Source organism: Lepidochelys kempii, chromosome 9 (genome assembly GCF_965140285.1).
Source record: "Lepidochelys kempii isolate rLepKem1 chromosome 9, rLepKem1.hap1, whole genome shotgun sequence".
In the NCBI taxonomy this organism is placed as follows: domain Eukaryota; kingdom Metazoa; phylum Chordata; order Testudines; family Cheloniidae; genus Lepidochelys; species Lepidochelys kempii.
This window is the reverse complement of record NC_136388.1, coordinates 102,250,100-102,273,015: the sequence shown is the minus strand read 5'-3', so window position 1 is coordinate 102,273,015 and position 22,916 is coordinate 102,250,100. Positions and strand designations below refer to the sequence as shown.

Sequence of the window (22,916 nt, the reverse complement as noted above, 5' to 3'; positions counted from 1 at the left end):
ACCCCACCTCCACTCTGAGTACTACGATGGACACTTCAGAGCCCAGTTCAATAAGGCAGGAGGAGGAGGAGGAAAGCAGGAGCGAGGGTGCTGAGGAGGAGGAAGACACCCTGGAATCCCTAGATGCATACAGCCAGGAGCTGTTCTCAAGCCAAGAGGAAGGTAGCCAGTTGTGCGGCTGGTGCTTGGGGAAGAACAAACACCAGAGGATGTGCCCGGTAAGTGGCTTTTATTTTGGGAAGGAAGTCATTTGGTGCGGGCTCTTGGGGCAAGGAGGGTTAGGGCTGCATGCATGCCTAGATGCTTAATAGGGCATTGATGTGCTCTCTCACATCATGGTAATCAGCCTCAGTGATCTCTTCAAAGGTCTCATCCACAACTTGGGCAATGTGCTTGTGCAGGTTTCTCGGGAGAGCCACTGTGGTTCTTGTCCCAGTCAGGCTAACATGTCCGTGCCACTGTGCCGTGAGAGGCGGGGGGACCATTTCTGCACACAGACAAGCTGCATATGGGTCAGGGCGGAAGCTGCATTGCAGTAGAAGACCCTCCCTTGCTTCCTAGGTCACCCTCAGCAGTGAGATATCTTCCAGGACGAACTCCTGTGGAAAATGTGGGGACAGTGTTCAGTATAGGGGCTCCCTGCAGCTTTTGGCTCTCCCCAAGGCACAGAAACCCAGAGGACAGTACAGCCGTGAAACAGTCAGTCACGCTTGTGCTTACTCACTATTTTGGGGCTCCCGTGGGTTATATGCGCTCGCTTTGGGACAGGCAAATTATGCTATTGTGTAGACTGTGCTTGCCCTTAAGTAGGGGGGAATCATTGCTCTGTCTGGTGTGAACAATGCTGCCTCTGTTAAATGTTACATTTTGCCTTTATAGATGCAACCTTGAGATCTCAGCCGTCCGAGTTATCACCGTCCGAAAGACTCCAAAAAATTAGGAAGAGGCCACATAGAAGCAAAGAGGACATACTGCATGAAGTAATGCAGCAGCCCCTTAACGAGAATCTAAAAGCGCAGGAGTGGAGGAAGAGTGAAAGGAGGATCCGCCAGCAGAATGAGGAGCGCTGGCACAAAAGCGCGGAGCTCTGGCAGCAAAGCACGGATCGGCTGATAAGCATCATGGAGCGCAAAGCGGACTCGATGCAGGTGCTCATAGCACTGCAGACAGAGCAGATCCGCGCCTGCCCCCCTGCTGTAGCCCTTGTCCCAAAACTCTTTCCCTTGTGCCCCCATGTCACCACCAACCTGCTTTCCCCAACATCTGGTTTCTTATTGCCACCAGCTGCTTCCAACACCTGTAGCTTCACCACCCAACCCTGCAAACTACAAACCTTACCCACTGCACTCAACCCCCATCACCATGCAGTATAGCCACCCTGAAGTGCAGCACTCATTGCACAGCACTCCAGACAGGAAGGCTGAGTATGATAACAGGACATACGCAAATGTGTGATTGTACTGTTCACCACCCCACCTCCTTGCCCTTTCTTTTTCCCAAGCCGTTGTGTTTCTTTTCAATAAATGAGTTTTCTTTTCAATAAATGGATTTTTTGGCTTTGAAAACATTCTTTATTATTGCATAAAGTAAATGATACCTTAGCCCAGGAAAGCAAAAGGCACTGCAAGTCAGTGTAGCAAACACAGATTTCTATTATCATTGGAACCACTGCACTTCACTCCTGTGCAAGGCACCGAACATTACCGGTGGCTTTCAGCCTCAGGTTGCTCCCTCATGGCATCCCTAATCCTTGCAGGCCTGCACTGGGCCCCTCTAATAACCCTGCTCTCTTGCTGTTCAAATTCAGCCTCCAGGTGTTGAACCTCTGAGTTCCATGCCTGAGTGAATCTTTCACCCTTCCCTTCACAAATGTTATGGAGAGTAAAGCACGTGGCTATAACTGTGGGGATGTTGTCATCGGCCAGGTCCAGCTTCCCATACAGAGAGTGCCAGCGGCCCTTTAAACGGCCAAAAGCACACTCCACAGTCATTCTGCACCAGCTCAGCCTGTTGTTGAACTGCTGCTGGCTGCTGTCAAGGTTCCCTGTGTAGGGTTTCATGAGCCATGGCATTAAAGGGTAAGCGGGGTCTCCAAGAATCACAATCAGCATTTCGACTTCCCCTACGATGATCTTCTGGTCTGGGAAAAACATCCCGGCTTGCAGCTTCCTGAACAGGCCAGTGTTCCGAAAGATGTGTGAGTCATGCACCTTTCCGGGCCAGCCTGTGTTAATGTCAGTGAAATGCCCACAGTGATCCACAAGCGCCTGGAGAACCATAGAGAAATACCCCTTCCGATTAATGTACTCAGAGGCTAGGTGGGCTGGTGCCGGAATTGGAATATGTGTGCCATCTATCGCCCCTCTGCAGTTAGGGAAACCCGTTTGTGCAAAGCCAGCCACAGTGTCATGCACGTTACCCAGAGTGACAGTTCTTCTGAGCAGGACGCGATTAATGGCCCTGCACATTGGGACAGGACCCAGGATGCCCTGCGCCCCCCGTTCCCACAAGCTACAGTGCCAGAATGGGAAGAGGTGCTCTGTGGGATAGCTGCCCATAATGCACTGCTCCCAGTGCCGCTGCAAGTGCTGCAAATGTGGCCACACCAGTGCACTTGCAGCTGTCAGTGTGGACAGACTGCAGCACTTTCCCTGCTGCCCTCTCTGAAGGCTGGTTTAACTCAAAGCGCTCTACGTCTGCAAGTGTAGCCATGCCCTTACACTATTGTCTAACCACTATATCATCCTTCCTCTCCTGAGAAGTACATGGAAGGTGTCGAAGACTAGGAGGGAAAGTTTGTACTAGATTCTGAAATGCACAGCAATCCAGCGAGGACTGGAGGGAACTGTTTCCACTTTTCCCATGTGTTATAATATTAAGGGAACTTATAATTCTTTTTGCTTTGTTATAAAAATCACACAGATAAACGCTGCAAATAGACATCATCACAAAATGTGCTCGGTTTAGTTTTATTGCATATACTTCACAGAATTTTGCACAATGTTGTATGAGTTAAACCACAAAAGTGGCTAAACAACAAAGTAAATGAAACAGTGAGAGGCAAAAAGGCATCCTTTAAAAAATGGAAGTTAAATTCTAGTGAGGAAAATAGAAAGGAGCATAAACACTGGCAAATGAAGTGTAAAAATACAATTAGGAAGGCCAAAAAAGAATTTGAGGGCCTTTTTTTCTGGACTCCAGGTTTCAGGCAGTTTGTTCAAGTGTCAAAGATTTGAAGGTTCACCCGATCATGGCATGAAACAGTTTAAGTCTTCTGGCTCACATGGCCTCTTGCACCTATGTGGTTCAATAGACCAGACTGTGACTCAGAACTCTGCAGGTCTGGCTGGCATCAGTTTACTTGCCAAGCCGCCCTCAATTGGACTTTGTGGTAAGAATGTCCTCTCATGTCATCACCTACCTAGGTTGGTGGACAGATCCAGACAGTGTATGTGTAGGCATTCCATTTGCCCATTCACAACCAATTCTAACCCTAACCCTAACCCTAGTGCATTCCATTTGCCCATTCACAACCAATTCTAACCCTAACCCTAATCCTAGTGACAGATGCTTCAGCCCTGGGATGGGGAGCCCATCTTGGATGTCAGAAGGGACTTGGCATTTTACCCAGATAGAACCAGACATGTTTGGAAATTTTCCCAGCTGTTCATAGCAGTGACTGACAGATTAAGAGGGCAGTCATTGACCCAGAGAATTTCTTCCTGGATTGTATCTTGTATACAAATGTTATGATTTGACTAATATTGCTCTGCCTGTCAGTCACAGCTCATTTAACAAGATCAAAATCAACCTTGGTAGTCTTTCTGGAACAAGTTCTAATTGCAGACATTTGTAAACCAAAAACAACCTGGTCCTCAGTCTACACGTTTGCCTCCCACTATGCTGTGGCTCAAGATGGCAGAGATAATGCTAGAGTGGGTTGAGTTGTTCTCCAACCTTTATTGAAATAGACTCTGAGTCCACCTCCTATTCTCTGTCTTGTGAGTCACTAAGAGTGGAATGCACATGTGCAATCAATCAAATAAGAAAAAATGGTTACTAACCTGTTCTGTGTTAGTTCTTTGAGATTTGTTGCATATATCCATTCTATGACATGCCTTCCTATGCTTCTCCATCGGAGTTACGGTAAGAAGGAAGAGAAAGAGGCTAGCGAGAACTCTGCTTTTCATACGTGCATGCAGTGGTGCGCACCAGTGGGGGAGCCCTAGCTGCCCAATGGGCACTGCTGAGGGAAAAAGTTTCCAGTGACAATGTGGTGGACGTGCAGACACCAAGAGTGGAATGGACACGTGAAACATGTCTTGAAGAACAATTACACAATAGGTTAGTTACGTTTTTCTCAGGTGCACTTTCTGTTGATAATCAAGTGTGGGAAAGAGGTCATGGCATGCAAACCCATAAGCATTTGAAGTATTAGTCTATTCAGGTTTTTATTTTCCTGCCACCACAGTAGTTTCTAAGCACTGAAGTGCACAGTCTCCTAAACTGCCTGGAATCCTACCTGTTATTAATTCTACATTAATCCAGTCAATTCAAGCCCTTGTAGGGGAGGAATGAATTCTGCCAGAATGTAAACATTCAGAACACTCTCAGCCTTTGTTCTGAAATGTCTATAGATGGATCCAGCAAGATCAGGTTACTGCATTTCACTCTTGAGACCTACTCAGAACCTCTTGGCAACATAAAAATTAAGAAAGAAAAATGAAAATTTAGACACTGAGTGTGTCAGAAATTTGCATCTCCTCCCAGAAGGAAAGATTGCCAGTTACGTAGCCATTGCTTGGGACATTTAAAACTAGATTGGAGAATACTGTGGAGACTATGGGCACGTCTTCACTGGCAACGTGCAGCGCTTTAACGTGGCTTATGGAGTCTCAGCACAACGACTACAGAAAGTCTAAGAAAACCACCTCCAGGAGGGGCGCAGCTCCCAGCGCTGGTGCACTGTCTACACTGGCACTTCACAGCGCTGAAACTTGCAGCGCTCGGGGGGGCTGAGTTCACACCCCTGAGCGAGAAAGTTGCAGCGCTGTAAAGTGCCAGTGTAGACAAGCCCTGTGTTGTTGGGGGAAAAGCCTGTCCTGGCTAGAATTTCCTGACATTCTTTCATGTTTGTGAATGTGCTGGACTCTTGATAGGATTCAGCTGAAATTGTTTCCTGAGTTTCAAAAAATAATCTGGCTGTTCATATAATGTCATTGTTTTTCAATATGCAGGAGAATATGCATCCAGCTGGGTTTTTCTTGAAAATTAAAATCCTTCTGAAAAGTGGAGCATCTGATGAAGACGTCAGGACAGGTATCACAGCTCCTTATGTAATGTGGTTCAGAATAATGTCATTGTATTCCAGGCCCAAGAAGTAAGAATGAATGATGTGGGAGAGAGTTGAAATTAATCTCTTATCTGTTGTAGAAGGGGACTTATTTGCTGAATGTCACAGCCTGGTTTTGGGATGTATGTGGTGTGGAAATCTGTCTAAAATTATTATAGCAATCTTTGGGAATACAAATGCTATTGAGGGCCTGGTGTAACTTTGAGTAAAAGGAAAAAGTTTCTTTTGCTGCTGAGTGAGTTACATTCATTTGCTGGGAGAGGACTTGTTAGTACTAAGGTAGTGAAAAGACAGCTGTGTAAAAATGTTGGTGGTTTTAGACTTTGGGCTGTATTCACTTAGGGTGAAATTAAATTCTGTGCAGAAGGCCAGCACAGTTACTCCTCTGCTTGTGGGGTAAGATACTACTTCACATGAGTAAGGATACAGAGTCTGGCTGAGTATAAGTAGAGTGGTCAAGATAGCGATTGGCCATGTGTTGATAAAATAAAGTTCTCCTTCGAGTAGTGTCCCTATGAGTACTCCACTGTAGCTGTGTCCCTGTGCTGCTGATTGGGTGAACTTCGGTAGCAGTGTCTGTTGGGCTCACACAGGTGGTACCTCTCCTCATGCTGTGCCGGGAGGCTAGTCAGTGCGCTTGGGCTAACTGTCCTCAGTTCTTTCTCTACCGCCCCAGCTAGAGATGGAGCCATTAACTGTCCATTAGCACGTTTCAGAGTAACAGCCGTGTTAGTCTGTATTCACAAAAAGAAAAGGAGTACTTGTGGCACCTTAGAGACTAACCAATTTATTTGAGCATGAGCTTTCGTGAGCTACAGCTCACTTTATCGGATGCATACCGTGGAAACTGCAGCAGACATTATATACACACAGAGATCATGAAACAATACCTCCTCCCACCCCACTGTCCTGCTGGTAATAGCTTATCTAAAGTGATCATCAAGTTGGGCCATTTCCAGCACAAATCCAGGTTTTCTCACCCTCCACCTCCCCCCCCCAAACTCACTCTCCTGCTGGTAATAGCCCATCCAAAGTGACAACTCTCTTCACAATGTGCATGATAATCAAGGTGGGCCATTTCCTGCACAAATCCAGGTTCTCTCATCCCCTCACCCCCCTCCAAAAACCACACACACAAACTCACTATCCTGCTGGTAATAGCTCATCCAAAGTGACCACTCTCCCTACAATGTGCATGATAATCAAGGTGGGCCATTTCCAGCACAAATCCAGTTTTTCTCACCCCTCCCCCCCCATACACACACAACCTCACTCTCCTGCTGGTAATAGCTCATCCAAAGTGACCACTCTCCCTACAATGTGCATGGTAATCAAGGTGGGCCATGTCCAGCACAAATCCAGGCTTTCTCACCCCCCCCTCTTTTCTTTTCCGGACACACACACACACACACAAACTCACTCTCCTGCTGGCGATAGCTCATCCAAACTGACCACTCTCCAAGTTTAAATCCAAGATTAACCAGAACGTCTGGAGGGGGTGGGGGGGTGGTAGGAAAAAACAAGGGGAAATAGGCTACCTTGCATAATGACTTAGCCACTCCCAGTCTCTATTTAAGCCTAAATTAATAGTATCCAATTTGCAAATGAATTCCAATTCAGCAGTTTCTCGCTGGAGTCCGGATTTGAAGTTTTTTTGTTTTAAGATAGTGACCTTCATGTCTGTGATTGCGTGACCAGAGAGATTGAAGTGTTCTCCGACTGGTTTATGAATGTTATAATTCTTGACATCTGATTTGTGTCCATTTATTCTTTTACGTAGAGACTGTCCAGTTTGACCAATGTACATGGCAGAGGGGCATTGCTGGCACATGATGGTATATATCACATTGGTGGATGTGCAGGTGAACGAGCCTCTGATAGTGTGGCTGATGTTATTAGGCCCTGTGATGGTGTCCCCTGAATAGATATGTGGGCACAGTTGGCAACGGTCTTTGTTGCAAGGATAAGTTCCTGGGTTAGTGGTTCTGTTGTGTGGTATGTGGTTGTTGGTGAGTATTTGCTTCAGGTTGCGGGGCTGTCTGTAGGCAAGGACTGGCCTGTCTCCCAAGATTTGTGAGAGTGTTGGGTCATCCTTTAGGATAGGTTGTAGATCCTTAATAATGCGTTGGAGGGGTTTTAGTTGGGGGCTGAAGGTGACGGCTAGTGGCGTTCTGTTATTTTCTTTGTTAGGCTTGTCCTGTAGTAGGTGACTTCTGGGAACTCTTCTGGCTCTATCAATCTGTTCCTTAACTCTTCTTTCAGTTGTTAATTTTTAGCTTCTAAAAGTTCTTTAGCCTTCCCTTATCTTTATTTTGGCCCTGCCAGAAGAAAAGAAGAAAAAAGAAAAGAAAAAGGACTTTGTTTTTCCAGCGTCCCTGGTGGGAATGGGGGACCCCGCTGGACAAGGTTATGCTTGGCTCTCGGGGCTTCAAGAAGTGTTATACTTGAGCAAGGTTGCAAGGTTTCAGAGTAACAGCCGTGTTAGTCTGTATTTGCAAAAAGAAAAGGAGTAGTTGTGGCACCTTAGAGACTAACCAACCTACTTGAGCTAAGCTTTTGTGAGGTGTCCGATGAGGTGAGCGTGGCTCATGAAAGCTTGTGCTCAAGAAGGTTGGTTAGTCTCTAAGGTGCCACAAGTCCTCCTTTTCTTTTTGCGAATACTCGAGCAAGGCAATCCCAGTCACGGACAAGCACTCTCAATACATTCGCTGCCTTGGCGGGGGCCACATTCAGCAAAAGTGTTCCCTCTGCCAACAACTTCGACTGAAATCCCGCAAAGACCAAGAGCTTCACCAGAAGATCATCTTCATGGAGGAGGATCTCCGACCACAGCCCCAAGTCAGGCGTGAGTCTTCCTCCCAGCCTTCGACTTCAAAGCATAGTGGGTCGAGAAAGTGGTCTGGGAACTCCTCTCAAAAGCTAAAAAAGAGAGTGAGAAGTCTCCTCAGCGAGCCATGGGATAACTGAAACTGATCACCATCTTGCTCAGTATCCTTGGCACTGCAGGCACTGAGGTCGTCAGGCACCCATACCTCATGGCGACCATTGGCACCCAGAGCCGCTGATAGGCCCACGTAAACTTTGGTCATGGGCACCGAATCTCTGGTATGGAAGGATAAGGGAAAATGCCCTAAACTGCTCCCAGAATGTGAACCGTCATTGGTACCACCGGTGGCACTGACCCAGCTGGCACCAGACAGATCGGCATGGGCAAGGTCTCCATCCCCTCTGGCACCGCCACCGATTCTGGGATGCTTGGTGCCAACAGAACTCCAGCAGACCGGGGACCTGGTTATATTGGAAGTTCAGAACTCGCCGCCCCTCGGTACTGAGATGATGGCACTGAGCCATGGTCACTCAAGAGGTATTTCCCTACAATCCTGGTACGCACCACCATGGTCAAGCAAAGGATCTGACAGTGAATCAGATGGACTTCTGAGTACTCCTCCGAGGCTCCATATGGGACCCAATACCAACAGAGTCCAGGAATGTACCACCAGATGGCACTGCTGACATCCTGGTATGGTCACCCATGGTCACCTCCACCACGCCCTATGCCACCACAGTGGCCCTACAGGGACCACTGGACAGCTCATCACCAGCCTTCCTCCAGGACACCACGTGTCATCAGAGAACCTCACAGACAGGCTCCCTCAGCTATAGAATCGTGAGCCTCAGTATCCTTAGAGGTTGTGGAGCTGGAGATGGATGCTGAGGAGGAGATCGCACCCAATGCCATATCCTCCTCTTCACTAGATAAGGCGGTCATGCCATCACAACCCCCCATAGCAGATGATTTTCACCTATTCCAGGAGCTGGCAAAGAGAGTAACCTCCTCCTTCATATACCATTGGAGGAGGTTAAGGATACGCACCACCAACTTATTGATATCCTCCACGTCTCATCCACCTCCAAAGTCATCCTCCCAATTATGAGGCCATCCTAGACCCTGCTAAGGCTCTGTGGGAACTCCAGGCCTCGATGGTCCTGACTTGCAAGCAAGTGGACAAAAAATACTGTGTCCTCACAAAGGAATCAGAGTTCCTATTTGCCCACCCACCCTTAGATGCTGTGAATTCTCGTGGTTGTCAGCACCACTTTAGAATGATGCCCTATGACAGAGGTTGGTCACATCTTGATCTCTTTGGTAGTAAAATGTACTCCTCAGCCACCTTTCGGTTCCGAATTGCAAACTACCAGGCACTTCTGGCAAATAATGATTACACAAATTACAGGACTTTATTGATAAAAGTGCCAGAGAGCTCCTAGGATTCCTTCAAGGCTATCATCCAGGAAGGCCAACTGGTGGCAAAAACAACTCAACAGTCGACTCTCAACGCTGCCGACATGGCTGCCAGGACTGTCTCCACTCCGGTGGTGATGAGGTGCGTGTCATGGCTTCACCTCTTGGGTTTCCTGAAGGAGGTGCAGACAATGGTGGAAGACCTCCCCTTTGAAGGGATGAAACTCTTTGCCAAGAAGACCGATGCCTCCCTCCACTCCCTGAAGGGTTCCAGGGCCACTCTCAGATCACTGGGAATTTATACACTGGGGCAAAAGAGACGATTCAGCTCACAATACCAACACAGACAGTATTCAGCAGTGTTCCCAGTGCAGCAGCATTCTGAGCTTTAGAGGAAGAAGAGGAGATTCTCGAAGTGGAAGCCCTCAGGCTCCCAGTCCTTGATCTAACTGCCTGCCCTTAAACTCCACTTTTGACGGGGAGGTTGGGGTGCCATGAGACCACTCCTCACCACTGTTCCCTCTAAGCTGTGCACGTGCGCACACAGATCCTAAACCCCGTGCACACAGTGAAACACCACATGCACAAAAATTTGCACAGAAGAAATTTTTTACGCACGTGGCCTGTCAAAAATTAGAGGGAATGTTGCCCTCACTATCACCTGTGACCACACACCTATTTGGCCACTGTTTGGCAGCATTCCACAGAGCCTGGGAGTGCATAACATTGGACAGATGAGTCCTAAAGATTGTCAGATCTGGATATTCCATCCATTTCACCTCCTATCTCCTCCACAACACTCTTCCCTGTCCCGCTTCAGGGACCCTTCCCACGGGAGTCTACCATGGCAGGAGATAGACTGCCTCCTGCAGTTAGGAGCCATAGAACCAGTACCTCAACATCTACGAGGCTAGGGGTTCTCCATTCTGTACTTCTTCAGCCTCCCTTACTTTTGGGTATTGAGACCCATCCTGGACCTAAGAACTCTCAATAAGTTTGTCAAAACTCAGATATTCAAGATGGTCACACCATTAACGATCATTCTGTCACTGGAACAGGGAGCCTGGTTTTCAGCCCTCAACTCACAAGATGCCTATTTTTACATCTCAGTACTACTGGCTCACAGACGTTCCCTCAGGTTCACTCTGGGAAACAACCATTACCAATACAGAGTCCTTCCCTTCCGACTTTCATTGCCCCCGAGAGTATTTTCCAAAGTTCTCCGTAGTGGTCACCCATTTAAGATCTCAAGGGATGATGATCTACCCTTACCTAGAGGATTGTCTCCTCAGTGTCTGGTTGCTTCAGAAGGCTCGTCGAGCCACTGAAGAGACAATAACCTTGTTCATGGAACTGGGAGTACAGATCAACTCGCAGAAGTCAACCCTTATGCCAGTGCAATGCCTGGAATTTAGAGGGGCCGACCTAGATGCACTACAAGCCAAAGCCTTCCTACCTCAGGACAGATTTCACTCCCTGGTATCTCTTATAGACACGACTCAATACAGCCCTCAAGTGCCAGCCAGAATCTTCCTCCAGCTTCTGGGGCATATGCGCTGCCAGCATGGCGGTTATTCCTCATGCCAGACTTCACATGTGATGCCTACAGCTGTGGTTCAGCTTGGTTTACAGACTGAACAGGCACAGTCTGGCCAAACTCTGTCACTACCCACCAGGGTCAAAAACTCCCTGGACTGGTGAAAAGACCCAACCAATGTATGCAAAGGGATCCTCTCCCTACAGGGGCCACCTTTGTCACTCCTTACCATGGACGCATCCCTCCTAGGATAAGGCGCACATTTAAACAGTCTCACAGCACAAGGCAGATGGTCGCTGGCAGAGATCTCCCTTCATATCAATCTCCTCGAACTTAGAACCGTCAGGAATGCCTGCACCAATTTCCTCCTGCTGATAGCAGGCTCACATATAAAGGTCCTGACGGACAACATAGCCTGCATGTATTACATCAACCTCCAAGGAGGAGCCCGATCACCCTCTCTATTCGCAGAGGCGATGAAACTATGGAATTGGGGCATCTCTCACAGTTTCACCTGGGCCACGGCTTACCTCCCAGGCATGATAGCATACAAAGTCAGTTGCACATTCCTGCATGACCACGAGTGGGAGATGCACCCATCAATACTTCAGGGCTTGTTCACACGGCGGGGAACACTGTCCACGGATCTGTTCGCCACTTACCAGAACAAGAAGTGTCCCTGATACTGTTCCAGGGTGGTGATTGGACAACGATCTCTAGGCAATGCTCTCCTCCTTCCATGGGACAAAGACCTTCTTTACACCTTCCCTCTGTTTCCTCTTCTGCTGAAGGTCCTGCTCAAGATAAAGAGGATGGGCCTCACGTGATTCTGATCACCCCTACCTGGATGAGACAGACCTGGTACCCTTACCAAATGCAGCTTGTGATGTGCCCGCCGATCTCCCTTCTGACCATCCTACACCTCCTCATACAGGACAAGGGGCACACCATGCATCCCAACTTGGGGATCCTCTGACTCAAAGCATGGCTTCTATGTGGTTCCAACTCCTAGAAAGCTCATGCTCAAAGGAAGCACAAGAGCTCCTACTACACAGTAGAAAGTTCTCCACACAATGCACTTACCTGCAGAAGTGGTCCAGGTTCCAGATTTGGTGCATGTCCCAGCAACTCTGTCTAGAGTTGGCAACTCTTCCACATATTCTGAAATATGCCCTGACCCTTAAAAAATCAGGACTATCCCTGAACTCTCTCAAAGTCCACCTCGCTGATTACAGTATTTCACCATTCCATAGAGGGGTACTCGGTAATTTTGCAACTAACCATAAAAAGGTTCCTGAAAGGAATAACAAACATCTTCCCTCAGCCTAGACTTCCCTTCCCCTCTTGGGATCTAAATCTAGTATAAAAGGGCTGACTAGGCCCCCATTTGAACCCATGGCCACCTGTTCGCTAACTCATCTGTCCATGAAAATGGTCTTTCTAGTCGCAATTACCTTGGCTAGAAGAATAGGGGAGATAGCAGCTTTAATGACACATCCTCTGTACATGGTATTCTTCCTGGAGGAGGTCACGCTTAGGCCACATCTGAAGTTCCTCCCTAAAGTGACCTCCTGTTTCCACATGAACCAGTCTATTCACCTTCCCACCTTCTGCTCCAAGCCTCACTGGGAAAATAGGGAGGCCATACTACATACCGTGGACATTAGGAGAGCCCTTGCATTCTACCTCGATAGAACAAAAGCCTTCAGGTAATCCCCTAGATTGTTTCTCTCTATGGCAGACAGGTCAGCGATATCAGCCCAATAACTTTCTAAGTGGGTCTCAAATTGTGTTACAGAGTGCAGATTCATTACATGACCCCTCTGGACTCGATCCATACACACTCCACAAGATCAGTCTCTTCATCTGTTCCTTCTTAAAGCATGTTTCCATCTTGGAGATCTGGAGAGTGGCGACTTGGGCTTTGGTCTGTACCTTCACAGAACGTTATGCGATCACTGAGGACTCTGCCTCTGATGCCATATTTGGCTCCACTGTTCTTTCTTCTGTGACCAATCCGACTCCGAAGTCTCAGCCCTCCACGGGAACACCCGTAGGGACACAACTCGAAGAAGTTACTCACCGTGTTCAGTAACGATGGTTCTTCAAGATGTTCTCCACTACCTTCCCTCCTCCCATCTACTTTGGAGTTCTCACTATGACTCTGCAGTAGAGAAGGAACTGAGGATGGTTAGCTCGCGTGCACTGGCTAGCCTCATGGCACAGCACAAGGAGAGACAGTGCGTGTGTGGGCTCAACAGACACTGCTACTGATGTTCTCCAATCAGCAGCTCAGGGATGCAGACACACCTGCAGTGGAACACCCATAGGGACACATATATTGAAGAACCATTGTTACCACACAGGGTGAATAACTTCTTGTGTTAACACAGGTTTGTTTGTTTCATATAGGATATATAAACTATTCTTACTTGCTCTTCAGACTTGTCAACACAGTATAAGTCAACTAGTTTCTCTGTTGGTATCACAGCAGAAGAGTGTCTTCAGGAGGGATTTGAATTCAGAGAACTTGGTGGCTCAGGAAGAACTTTCTGTTCATAGATGGTGAGCTGTTCAGGGCAGGCACCGTGCTGTCTTCTCTGGAAAGCACCAAGTACACAGTGGGCACTTCCAGAAATAAATTTTGGTCTCTAGGTAACTGGTTTGAATTCTGTCAGATTGAAATTCACCTTCAGATGGCTGTTGAGGAATTTCAGTCCAGTTTCTAGGGACAGGTGTCCAAAACCCACCATCATGCTAACTTGCTCTTTTGTTGCAGTCTTAACTGAGAGTCCACGGAGACTGAACTCCCCACAGTCATTGAAATGGTCCCTCCAGGCCAGGTGGGAGGCATATTGTGAAGGGACAGCTTGAGGAGGAAGCTTGTATTGTTGTTGTCCTTTCTGTTTGTGTTCTTATGAGAGACAGATGACTTGAGTCTCCAGAGCTGTCAACTTGGCACCTTTCACTAGCCTCAAATTCATTTTGAAAACATGAAAAGAAAATGAAAAAAAGAACATGTTTAACTGTTGCCTAGTTTTAGAACTATGATTTTTTTCCTAAGAAGACAAAAGACTTGACAGTGAGTGTGAAGGTATATACTTTATGGGACAGGCTGAGGCAGCCTGGAGTGTAATCAAGGAGGTCCTGCCTTGCACTAAGACTGGGCTATTTAAACAGGAACAGGAAGTTAAGCAGAGAAGAGGAGAGTAGAAGCTAGGCAGGCTGCAGCGGCTGGTGTTTTTTTAATCTAAGACTCTAGGAGACTGGTTAAGATAGACTCAAATACTTTGTTTTGTGGACTTAAGTATGGGAGCTCTGATCTGCGGTCATTAGATGAGGACCTTATGAACGGTTTATTGTAATTGTTGACCTGAAACCTTATGAAAAGGAGACATGCTTTTTTGTTCATGTATGCTGGCTTCTCCTTGCTCCAGGCTGTTAAAACAAACCTAATGCTGTCCCAATTGGGGGAAATTAAAGTGGAGCATACCCACAACACCATACCAGGCTGCAAGGGGGAGCATAGGGACAGCCCACATCTTTACAGTGAGCAGATACATTTCCTCAGTGACTCAGTAATCCCCACTGTTTCTTCTCTCTAGCTGCTGCTGAACTTCTGCATCATGAAGTGTCACTAGATTTCTGTTTGAACACTGCTAAGCTGCTTCTGGAACATGAGAGGTACAGAACTTCAGCATCCACTACTTGAGGGAGAACATACATTGCCTGGGCTTCCCAGTATTCTTACGAAGTGATACCCAACAACAGGAGAGCTAAGTTGTAGAAATAGTGTGTCAGGGGCATGATACAGTGTGAGTTGGGATGGAAGAGAGAGTTGCTACACCTTATCCTACATTAGCATAAGTAGGTCCCTAGGGTGACTAGATAGCAAGTGTGAAAAATCGGGACAGGGTGTGGGGGGTAATAGGTGCCTATATATGAAAAAGCCCCGAATATTGGGGCTGTCCCTATAAAATCGGGATATCTGGTCACCCTAGTTGTCCCTGTGCAGCCTTAATTTGTGCCTTGGCTTGGCAGCCCTGACTTGTGGAGCTGCTTCCTCCACTCTGTCCAAGCACAGCTCAGGGTGAATGTTGAATCAGGGGTGCTATATTTTTAGCTATACCCTTTTATCTGGAGAGATGCTGTAGTTCAAGGACTGTTTTAAATTTCCATTACAAATTCTGTTGTCAGGTCATCCGAGTTCAGGTAGCTTGGCAGTACTACGGTGCACTGAAGTGTGAGACGTTTGTTCAGAGCAACTTGTGCCAATTGTTTCTCTGGCATGTGAGTTCAGACACCGATGTGATGTGCTTGAGGCTCTGAGGAAGGAGATTATACTTTCTTGGGCCCCAGTTATGAAGTTGTGTTGGCATTTATTTGGCCTATCTTTCAACAATTAGATAAGAGAATGTGAGAAAAGGAGCAAAGGGAGATTTCTGGCAGCCAGCAGGAAAGCTATGATGGACCAACAAAAGCTATTTTGAGGGAATCTCCTCCAGGATTCTCCCATTTACTCCATAGACACTGTGACCACAGATATAGTTCTCTTGAGGGTGTTGCAAAGGGCTCCCTTCTGCAGGGTTTGAACATGTTATCCCATAGTGCTTCTATGACTTGCCAGCAAAGGATTGAGCATAGTGCCAAACTCTTGTCCCCTATGTGATAATACATTTCTAGACTGTCTTAATCAAGGACTTAAGCTCTTGAAATACTATTCTTGGGGCCTGCAGTTCTGGAAACAAACCCATAAAAAGGTTAGGTTATAAGCAATATGTCTGTGAGCAGGGAATTCCCATTTCCACACTGGTGTCCTCTGTTTCTCCCTCTGTGTTTATGCAGGATACATATCTTGGAATCACATAGGCTATCGAGGTTAGAATTTTAGCCTTAATGCTGGATTTATTTCCTTTTGGCAGGGTTAACCAGACTTTGAATGTTTCTTAAATGTAGATGTTTATGGACTGACATGTTACAGGGGTGTCCTGGAGCCAAATGAGCAATTACTGGTTAGGGCACTAGTTCCCAGTCTGCTTTGTTGACCACAAGGGATCCACAGAGCCTTTGAGAGTCAGGAATTGAGGGTGGCTCATAGAAGCGGTGGAGCATCTTTCTGCTATGACCTGGTCCTCAGAATGAAAAAGCTGGAGAATCACTGGGTTAAACCATCTAGATTCTTTTCTGTGAAAAGCAATCTAAGTGAAAAACATATTTTATGGGATGTATATATTGGGCCCCAGAATGGGAAGTCAACAGCTCCTTCTGCACAACTCCCTTAAAAATGCATCTCTGTGAATAGGGAATTCGTTGGTTTTGATTTTCTGAAGTCCATCTCTGGGCGGTTTGCGTCGTCACCTGACCTCGGAAAAATCATTTTACTCCACATCGAGTTTCTGTTACAGAGGATGAAGGAGCCTCTAGCCAAGCAAAAAATTGAAGACATCATTACAGGTCAGTGTCCAACTTCTGTTGTCGATTGCTGATGACAGGGCTTACTTGACTTAAGCAATTGATTTACCTCTTCTCTCTCCTTAACCCCTACTCTCCTCCTCCTTCCTTTATATCTTTTTCTTACTCTTTGCCATGTATTATATATGGTAAATTACATATTTATTACTAGCAGGTCATGCTGCTGTACCAGATTTGGACTGCTGGAGCTTCCTTCTCAGAGAGGTGCAGACTGATGTGTTCACTATAAGATCCTTTAATGTTATGCCAGGTATTCACTGAATGCATCCAATGAAGTGAGCTGTAGCTCACGAAAGCTTATGCTCAAATAAATTTGTTAGTCTCTAAGGTGCCACAAGTACTCCTTTTCTTTTTGTTAAATAAAGTATGGTTTCAGAGTAACAGCCATCTTAGTCTGTATCCACAAAAAGAAAAGGAGGACTTGTGGCACCTTAGCGACTAACAAATTTATTTGAGCATAAGCTTTCGTGAGCTACAGCTCACTTCATCGGATGCATTCAGTGGAAAATACAGTGGGGAGATTTATATACACAGAGAACATGAAACAATGGGTGTTACCATACACACTGTAAGGAGAGTGATCAGGTAAGGCGAGCTATTACCAGCAGGAGAGCAGGGGAGAAAAAGCCTTTTGTAGTGATAATCAAGGTGGGCCATTTCCAGCAGTCGACAAGAACATCTGAGGAACAGTGTGGGGGTGGGGGGGGGCGGGGGCGGGGGTGGGGGAATAAACATGGGGAAATAGTTTTACTTTGTGTAATGACACATCCACTCCCAGTCTTTATTCAAGCCTAAGTTAATTGTATCCAGTTTGAAAATTAATTCCAATTCAGCAGTCTCTCGTTGGAGTCTGTTTTGAAGTTTTTTTTGTTGAAGAATTGCCACTTTTAGGTCTGTAATCGAGTGACCAAAGAGATTGAAGTGTTCTCCGACTGGTTTTTAAATCTTATAATTCTTGACGTCTGATTTGTGTCCATTTATTCTTTTACGTAAAGACTGTCCAGTGTGGCCAATGTACATGGCAAAGGGGCATTGCTGGCACATGATGGCATATATCACATTGGTAGATGTGCAGGTGAACGAGCCTCTGATAGTGTGGCTGATGTGATTAGGCCCTATGATGGTGTCCCCTGAATACATATGTGGACACAGTTGGCAACGGGTTTTGTTGCAAGGATACGTTCCTGGGTTAGTGTTTCTGTTGTGTGGTTGCCGGTGAGTATTTGCTTCAGGTTGGGGGACTATCTGTAAGCAAGGACTGGCCTGTCTCCCAAGATCTGTGAGAGTGATGGGTCATCCTTCAGGATAGGCTGTAGATCCTTGATGATACATTGGAGAGGTTTTAGTTGGGGGCTGAAGGTGACGGCTAGTGGCGTTCTGTTATTTTCTTTGTTCGGCCTGTTCTGTAGTAGGTAACTTCTGGGTACTCTTCTGGCTCTGTCAATCTGTTTCTTCACTTCAGCAGGTGGGTATTGTAGTTGTAAGAATGCTTGATAGAGATCTTGTAGGTGTTTGTCTCTGTCTGAGGGGTTCGAGCAAATGAGTTGTATGATAGAGCTTGGCTGTAGACAATGGATCATGTGGTATGGTCTGGATGAAAGCTGGAGGCATGTAGGTAGGCACAACGGTCAGTATAGGGTATAGGGTGGTGTTTATGTGACCGTCGCTTATTAACACCGTAGTGTCCAGGAAGTGGATCTCTTGTGTGGACTGGTCCAGACTGAGGTTGATGGTGGGATGGAAATTGTTGAAATCATGGTGGAATTCCTCAAGGGCTTCTTTTCCATGGGTCCAGATGATGAAGACGTCATCAATGTAGCGCAAGTAGAGTAGGGGCTTTAGGGGATGAGAGCTGAGGAAGCGTTGTTCTAAGTCAGCCATAAAAATGTTGGCATCCTGTGGGGCCATGCGGGTACCCATAGCAGTGCCGCTGATTTGAAGGTATACATTGTCCCCAATGTGAAATAGTTATGGGTGAGGACAAAGTCACAAAGTTCAGCCACCAGGTTTGCTGTGACATTATCGGGGATAGTGTTCCTGACGGCTTGTAGTCCATCTTTGTGTGGAATGTTGGTGTAGAGGGCTTCTACATCCATAGTGGCTAGGATGGTGTTTTCAGGAAGATCACTGATGGATTGTAGTTTCCTCAGGAAGTCAGTGGTGTCTCGAAGGTAGCTGGGAGTGCTGGTAGCATAGGGCCTGAGGAGGGAGTCTACATAGCCAGACAATCCTGCTGTCAGGGTGCCAATGCCTGAGATGATGGGGCGTCCAGGATTTCCAGCTTTATGGATCTTGGGTAGCAGATATAATACCCCTGGTCAGGTTTCCAGGGGTGTGTCTGTGCGGATTTGTTTTTGTGCTTTTTCAGGGAGTTTCTTGAGCAAATGGTGTAGTTTCTTTTGGTAACCCTCAGTGGGATCAGAGGGTAATGGCTTGTAGAAAGTGGTTTTGGAGAGCTGCTGAGCAGCCTCTTGTTCATATTCCAACCTATTCATGATGACAACAGCACCTCCTTTGTCAGCCTTTTTTATTATGATGTCAGAGTTGTTTCTGAGGCTGTGGATGGCATTGTGTTCTGCACGGCTGAGGTTATGGGGCAAGTGATGCTGCTTTTCCACAATTTCAGTCTGTGCATGTCGGCGGAAGAACTCTATGTAGAAGTCCAGTCTGTTGTTTCGACCTTCAGGAGGAGTCCACCCAGAATCCCTCTTTTTGTAGTCTTGGTAGGAAGGTTTCTGTGGGTTAGTATGCTGTTCAGAGGTGTGTTGGAAAAATTCCTTGAGTTGGAGACGTCGAAAATAGGATTCTAGGTCACCACAGAACTGTATCATGTTCATGGGGGTGGAGGGGCAGAAGGAGAGGCCCTGAGAGAGGACAGATTCTTCTGCTGGGCTAAGAGTATAGTTGGATAGATTAACAATATTGCTAGGTGGGTTAAGAGAACCACTGTTGTGGCCCCTTGGGGCATGTAGTAGTTTAGATAGTTTAGGGTCCTTTTTCTTTTGTAGAGAAGCAAAGTCTTTGTTGTAAATGGCTTGTCTAGTTTTTGTAAAGTCCAGCTATGAGGAAGTTTGTGTGGAAGGTTGTTTTTTTATAAATAAAGTATGTTAAAGTATAAATAAAGTGCCACCTAGTGGCTGAACAGTATAATACAGGTTAGCATTCCATTACATATCTCCCTTTAAATTCTACATTCCTACCATTTACAAAATTTACACTATCACGGTGTCTTTGAAGTTCAGTATGGATCGGTCTGTTACATGTCTATGAATTATGCTAGTTTCTAGTTACAATATTTGAAAGCATAACAGCTTAGTCATCTGGCTGTCCATTAGGGGCAAAGACTGGCTGTGGTTGGTTTAGAATCCTCAAGTCATCTTCTTGTTCTTCATCTGTCAGCTCTGTTGGTTTTGCTTTCTGAGGAACAAACTGTAGATGTCGATGGTTTCTGTTGATCTCTCTACTCGTAGTCTTGATCACAATGATCTGGATGCTGAATTATCTTTTCTTGACAACAGCTGGAGTTGTCCATCCTTTTTCTCCATCCAATTTGAAATGAACACGGTCAGAACCATCCTTTGGGTACGGCGAATCGGGTGACTGCTCTGGTCCCCATGCTTTGGGGGGCCCCACGGGCCGGCGTGGTCAGTCCTGGACGTGATGGTTCGGTCCCAGAAGTGATGGCTGCGTCACTTCTGCCCCGGGGCCTACCCCCCCAGGGATGGCCCTGAAGACACTCAACATGTTCTAGACCCGGCAGTTCTCTAACTGACTGTTGTGTATTGAAAAAGTGATCATAAGTTCTTTTTGCCTTTTTATCTGATTTGGCTACTCTCTTTGTGGCTAGTCACTTTGGAGATATGATTATTTTCCAAAGTTGAAATAGTAGTTCTGAATTGTGTTCCTATCAGGAGTTGTGTAGGAGTATATCTAGTAACTGCTATTGGCGTTCCTCTGTAATTGAGAAGAGCAAGGAGTGGCTCTTCCTACTGTCGGATTTTCTTGGCTGTCTTTACAACTCTCTCAGCTTCTCCATTCGCTTTTGGTGATGTGGGCTGCTAGTAATGTGATCAAAATCATATTTTGTTTGGAATGACTTAAATTCTGCTGCAGTGAATTGTGCTCTGTTGTCCATCATTAGTTATTCTGAAATACCAAAGTAAGCAAAAGTGCACTTCAACTTCTTGATAATACTGTGAAATGTAAGTTCTTTCACGTTCATTTATTCTATGTACCTGGAAAAATAGTACACTACAATGTAATGATGTCCTCTGAATTTGGGTAATTTTTAAGCTAGTCTTTTCCAAGGTCTGTCTGGTAGAGGTGTTTGTACGTGGTATGGTTCAGCATTGTCTTTTAAGTTCAATTGTACTGGATCTCCTTTCAAAAGTCCAGTATAATCAAATCCTCCGTTGAGTTCTTCCAACTTTCTCATTAGGCCCATCATGGCTGCCATGCTGGAGCTGAGAAAGTTGTTGGTCTTTAATCCTTTCATCAAATGCACTCTGAATGCAAAGCTTTTGTCTTTGTAAGTTATTTCCGTGGTTAAATGACCCATGCAGTTCAGAGTACAGTAACTCCTCACTTAATGTTGTAGTTATGTTCCTGAAAAATGCTACTTTAAGTGAAACGATGTTAAGTGAATCCAATTTCTCTATAAGAATTAACATAAATGGGGGGGCTAGGTTCCAGGGAAATTTTTTTCGCCAGATGAAAGACTGTATTTTATATATTGTATATATATTGTGACAGACTCAGACCAGAAGGATATAAGAGAGTAGTAGAAGGCAGGTATATCAGCTTCAGAATGAGCAGGTCCCTGTTCCCTGGAGAGCCAAACAAAGGCTAATCCAGGCTAATCAAGACACCTGATGCCAATTAACCAGTTAAGGTCATTAGGTTAATGGGGACAGCTGGAACCAATCAAGGTCTCACTCATACTGCTTAAAAGTTTGCCTTTCCAGTTCCCGTGGGGGAAAGCCCAGGTGAAAGGAGCTGTAGGAGAGGAAGCATTGCTGAATCCTGAGGTAAGGGTGAAGCTAGGAAAAGGGGATCACAGGGAAGTGGCCCAGGGAATCAAAGCAGCGTCAGTGGTGAAGGGGAAACCGCCAACAGCTGCTACCATTAGGGTCCCTGGGCTGAAACCTGGAGTAGAGGGCAGGACCGGGTTCCCTCTTTCCCCCCATGCTTTACAGAGAGGGGAAACAGACTTTGGTCCCGGCAGGAGCCCAAACTACACCTACTGAGCTCTAAGGAGTAACATAACAGAGACTGTGGGTATTCCACCTTCCCACCTCCCATACTGGCCTGTGATGAAAGTAGCTCAATAAGCTGTGACCTTTGCCACTATACAAAGAAAGGGAGGTCATATTGAGGGCCCAAGTGAGCTTCTGAGGCCACCGATTCCGCCTGGAAGCACGGGACCCACCAATACAGGCTTGGAGCTTTGTCACAATATATATACACACACATATACACAGTATAAGTTTTAAACAATTTAATACTGTACACAGCAATGAAGATTGTGAAGCTTGGTTGATGTGGTGGAGTCAGAGGATGGATGGATGGATTCACCAAGGGAAGGTCATGCCTGACTAATCTAATCGCCTTTTATGATGAGATTACTGGTTCTGTGGATGAAGGGAAAGCAGTGGATGTATTGTTTCTTGACTTTAGCAAAGCTTTTGACACGGTCTCCCATAGTATTCTTGTCAGCAAGTTAAGGAAGTATGGGCTGGATGAATGCACTATAAGGTGGGTAGAAAGCTGGCTAAATTGTCGGGCTCAACGGGTAGTGATCAATGGCTCCATGTCTAGTTGGCAGCCGGTATCAAGTGGAGTGCCCCAAGGGTCGGTCCTGGGGCCGGTTTTATTTAATATCTTCATAAATGATCTGGAGGATGGTGTGGATTGCACTCTCAGCAAATTTGCGGATGATACTAAACTGGGAGGAGTGGTAGATACGCTGGAGGGGAGGGATAGGATACAGAAGGACCTAGACCAATTGGAAGATTGGGCCAAAAGGAATCTGATGAGGTTCAATAAGGATAAGTGCAGGGTCCTGCACTTAGGACGGAAGAACCCAATGCACAGCTACAGACTAGGGACCGAATGGCTAGGCAGCAGTTCTGTGGAAAAGGACCTAGGGGTGACAGTGGACGAGAAGCTGGATATGAGTCAGCAGTGTGCCCTTGTTGCCAAGAAGGCCAATGGCATTTTGGGATGTATAAGTAGGGGCATAGCGAGCAGATCGAGGGACGTGATCGTTCCCCTCTGTTCGACATTGGTGAGGCCTCATCTGGAGTACTGTG

The 22,916-nt window shown here is 46.3% G+C and overlaps 1 protein-coding gene across 3 annotated transcripts in view; it reads left to right on the top strand.

Moving 5' to 3' along the window:
* Nucleotides 1-22,916, top strand: part of TEX11 (testis expressed 11) — a 147,858-nt gene that overhangs the window by 42,658 nt on the left and 82,284 nt on the right. For all 3 annotated transcript variants that reach the window (XM_078854303.1, XM_073358618.1, XM_073358617.1), the window contains 3 exons: nucleotides 5,238-5,319; nucleotides 14,739-14,817; nucleotides 16,436-16,587. In XM_078854303.1, coding sequence (XP_078710429.1) covers nucleotides 5,238-5,319; nucleotides 14,739-14,817; nucleotides 16,436-16,587 — 313 coding nt within the window. The remainder of the gene's footprint in view (nucleotides 1-5,237; nucleotides 5,320-14,738; nucleotides 14,818-16,435; nucleotides 16,588-22,916) is intronic.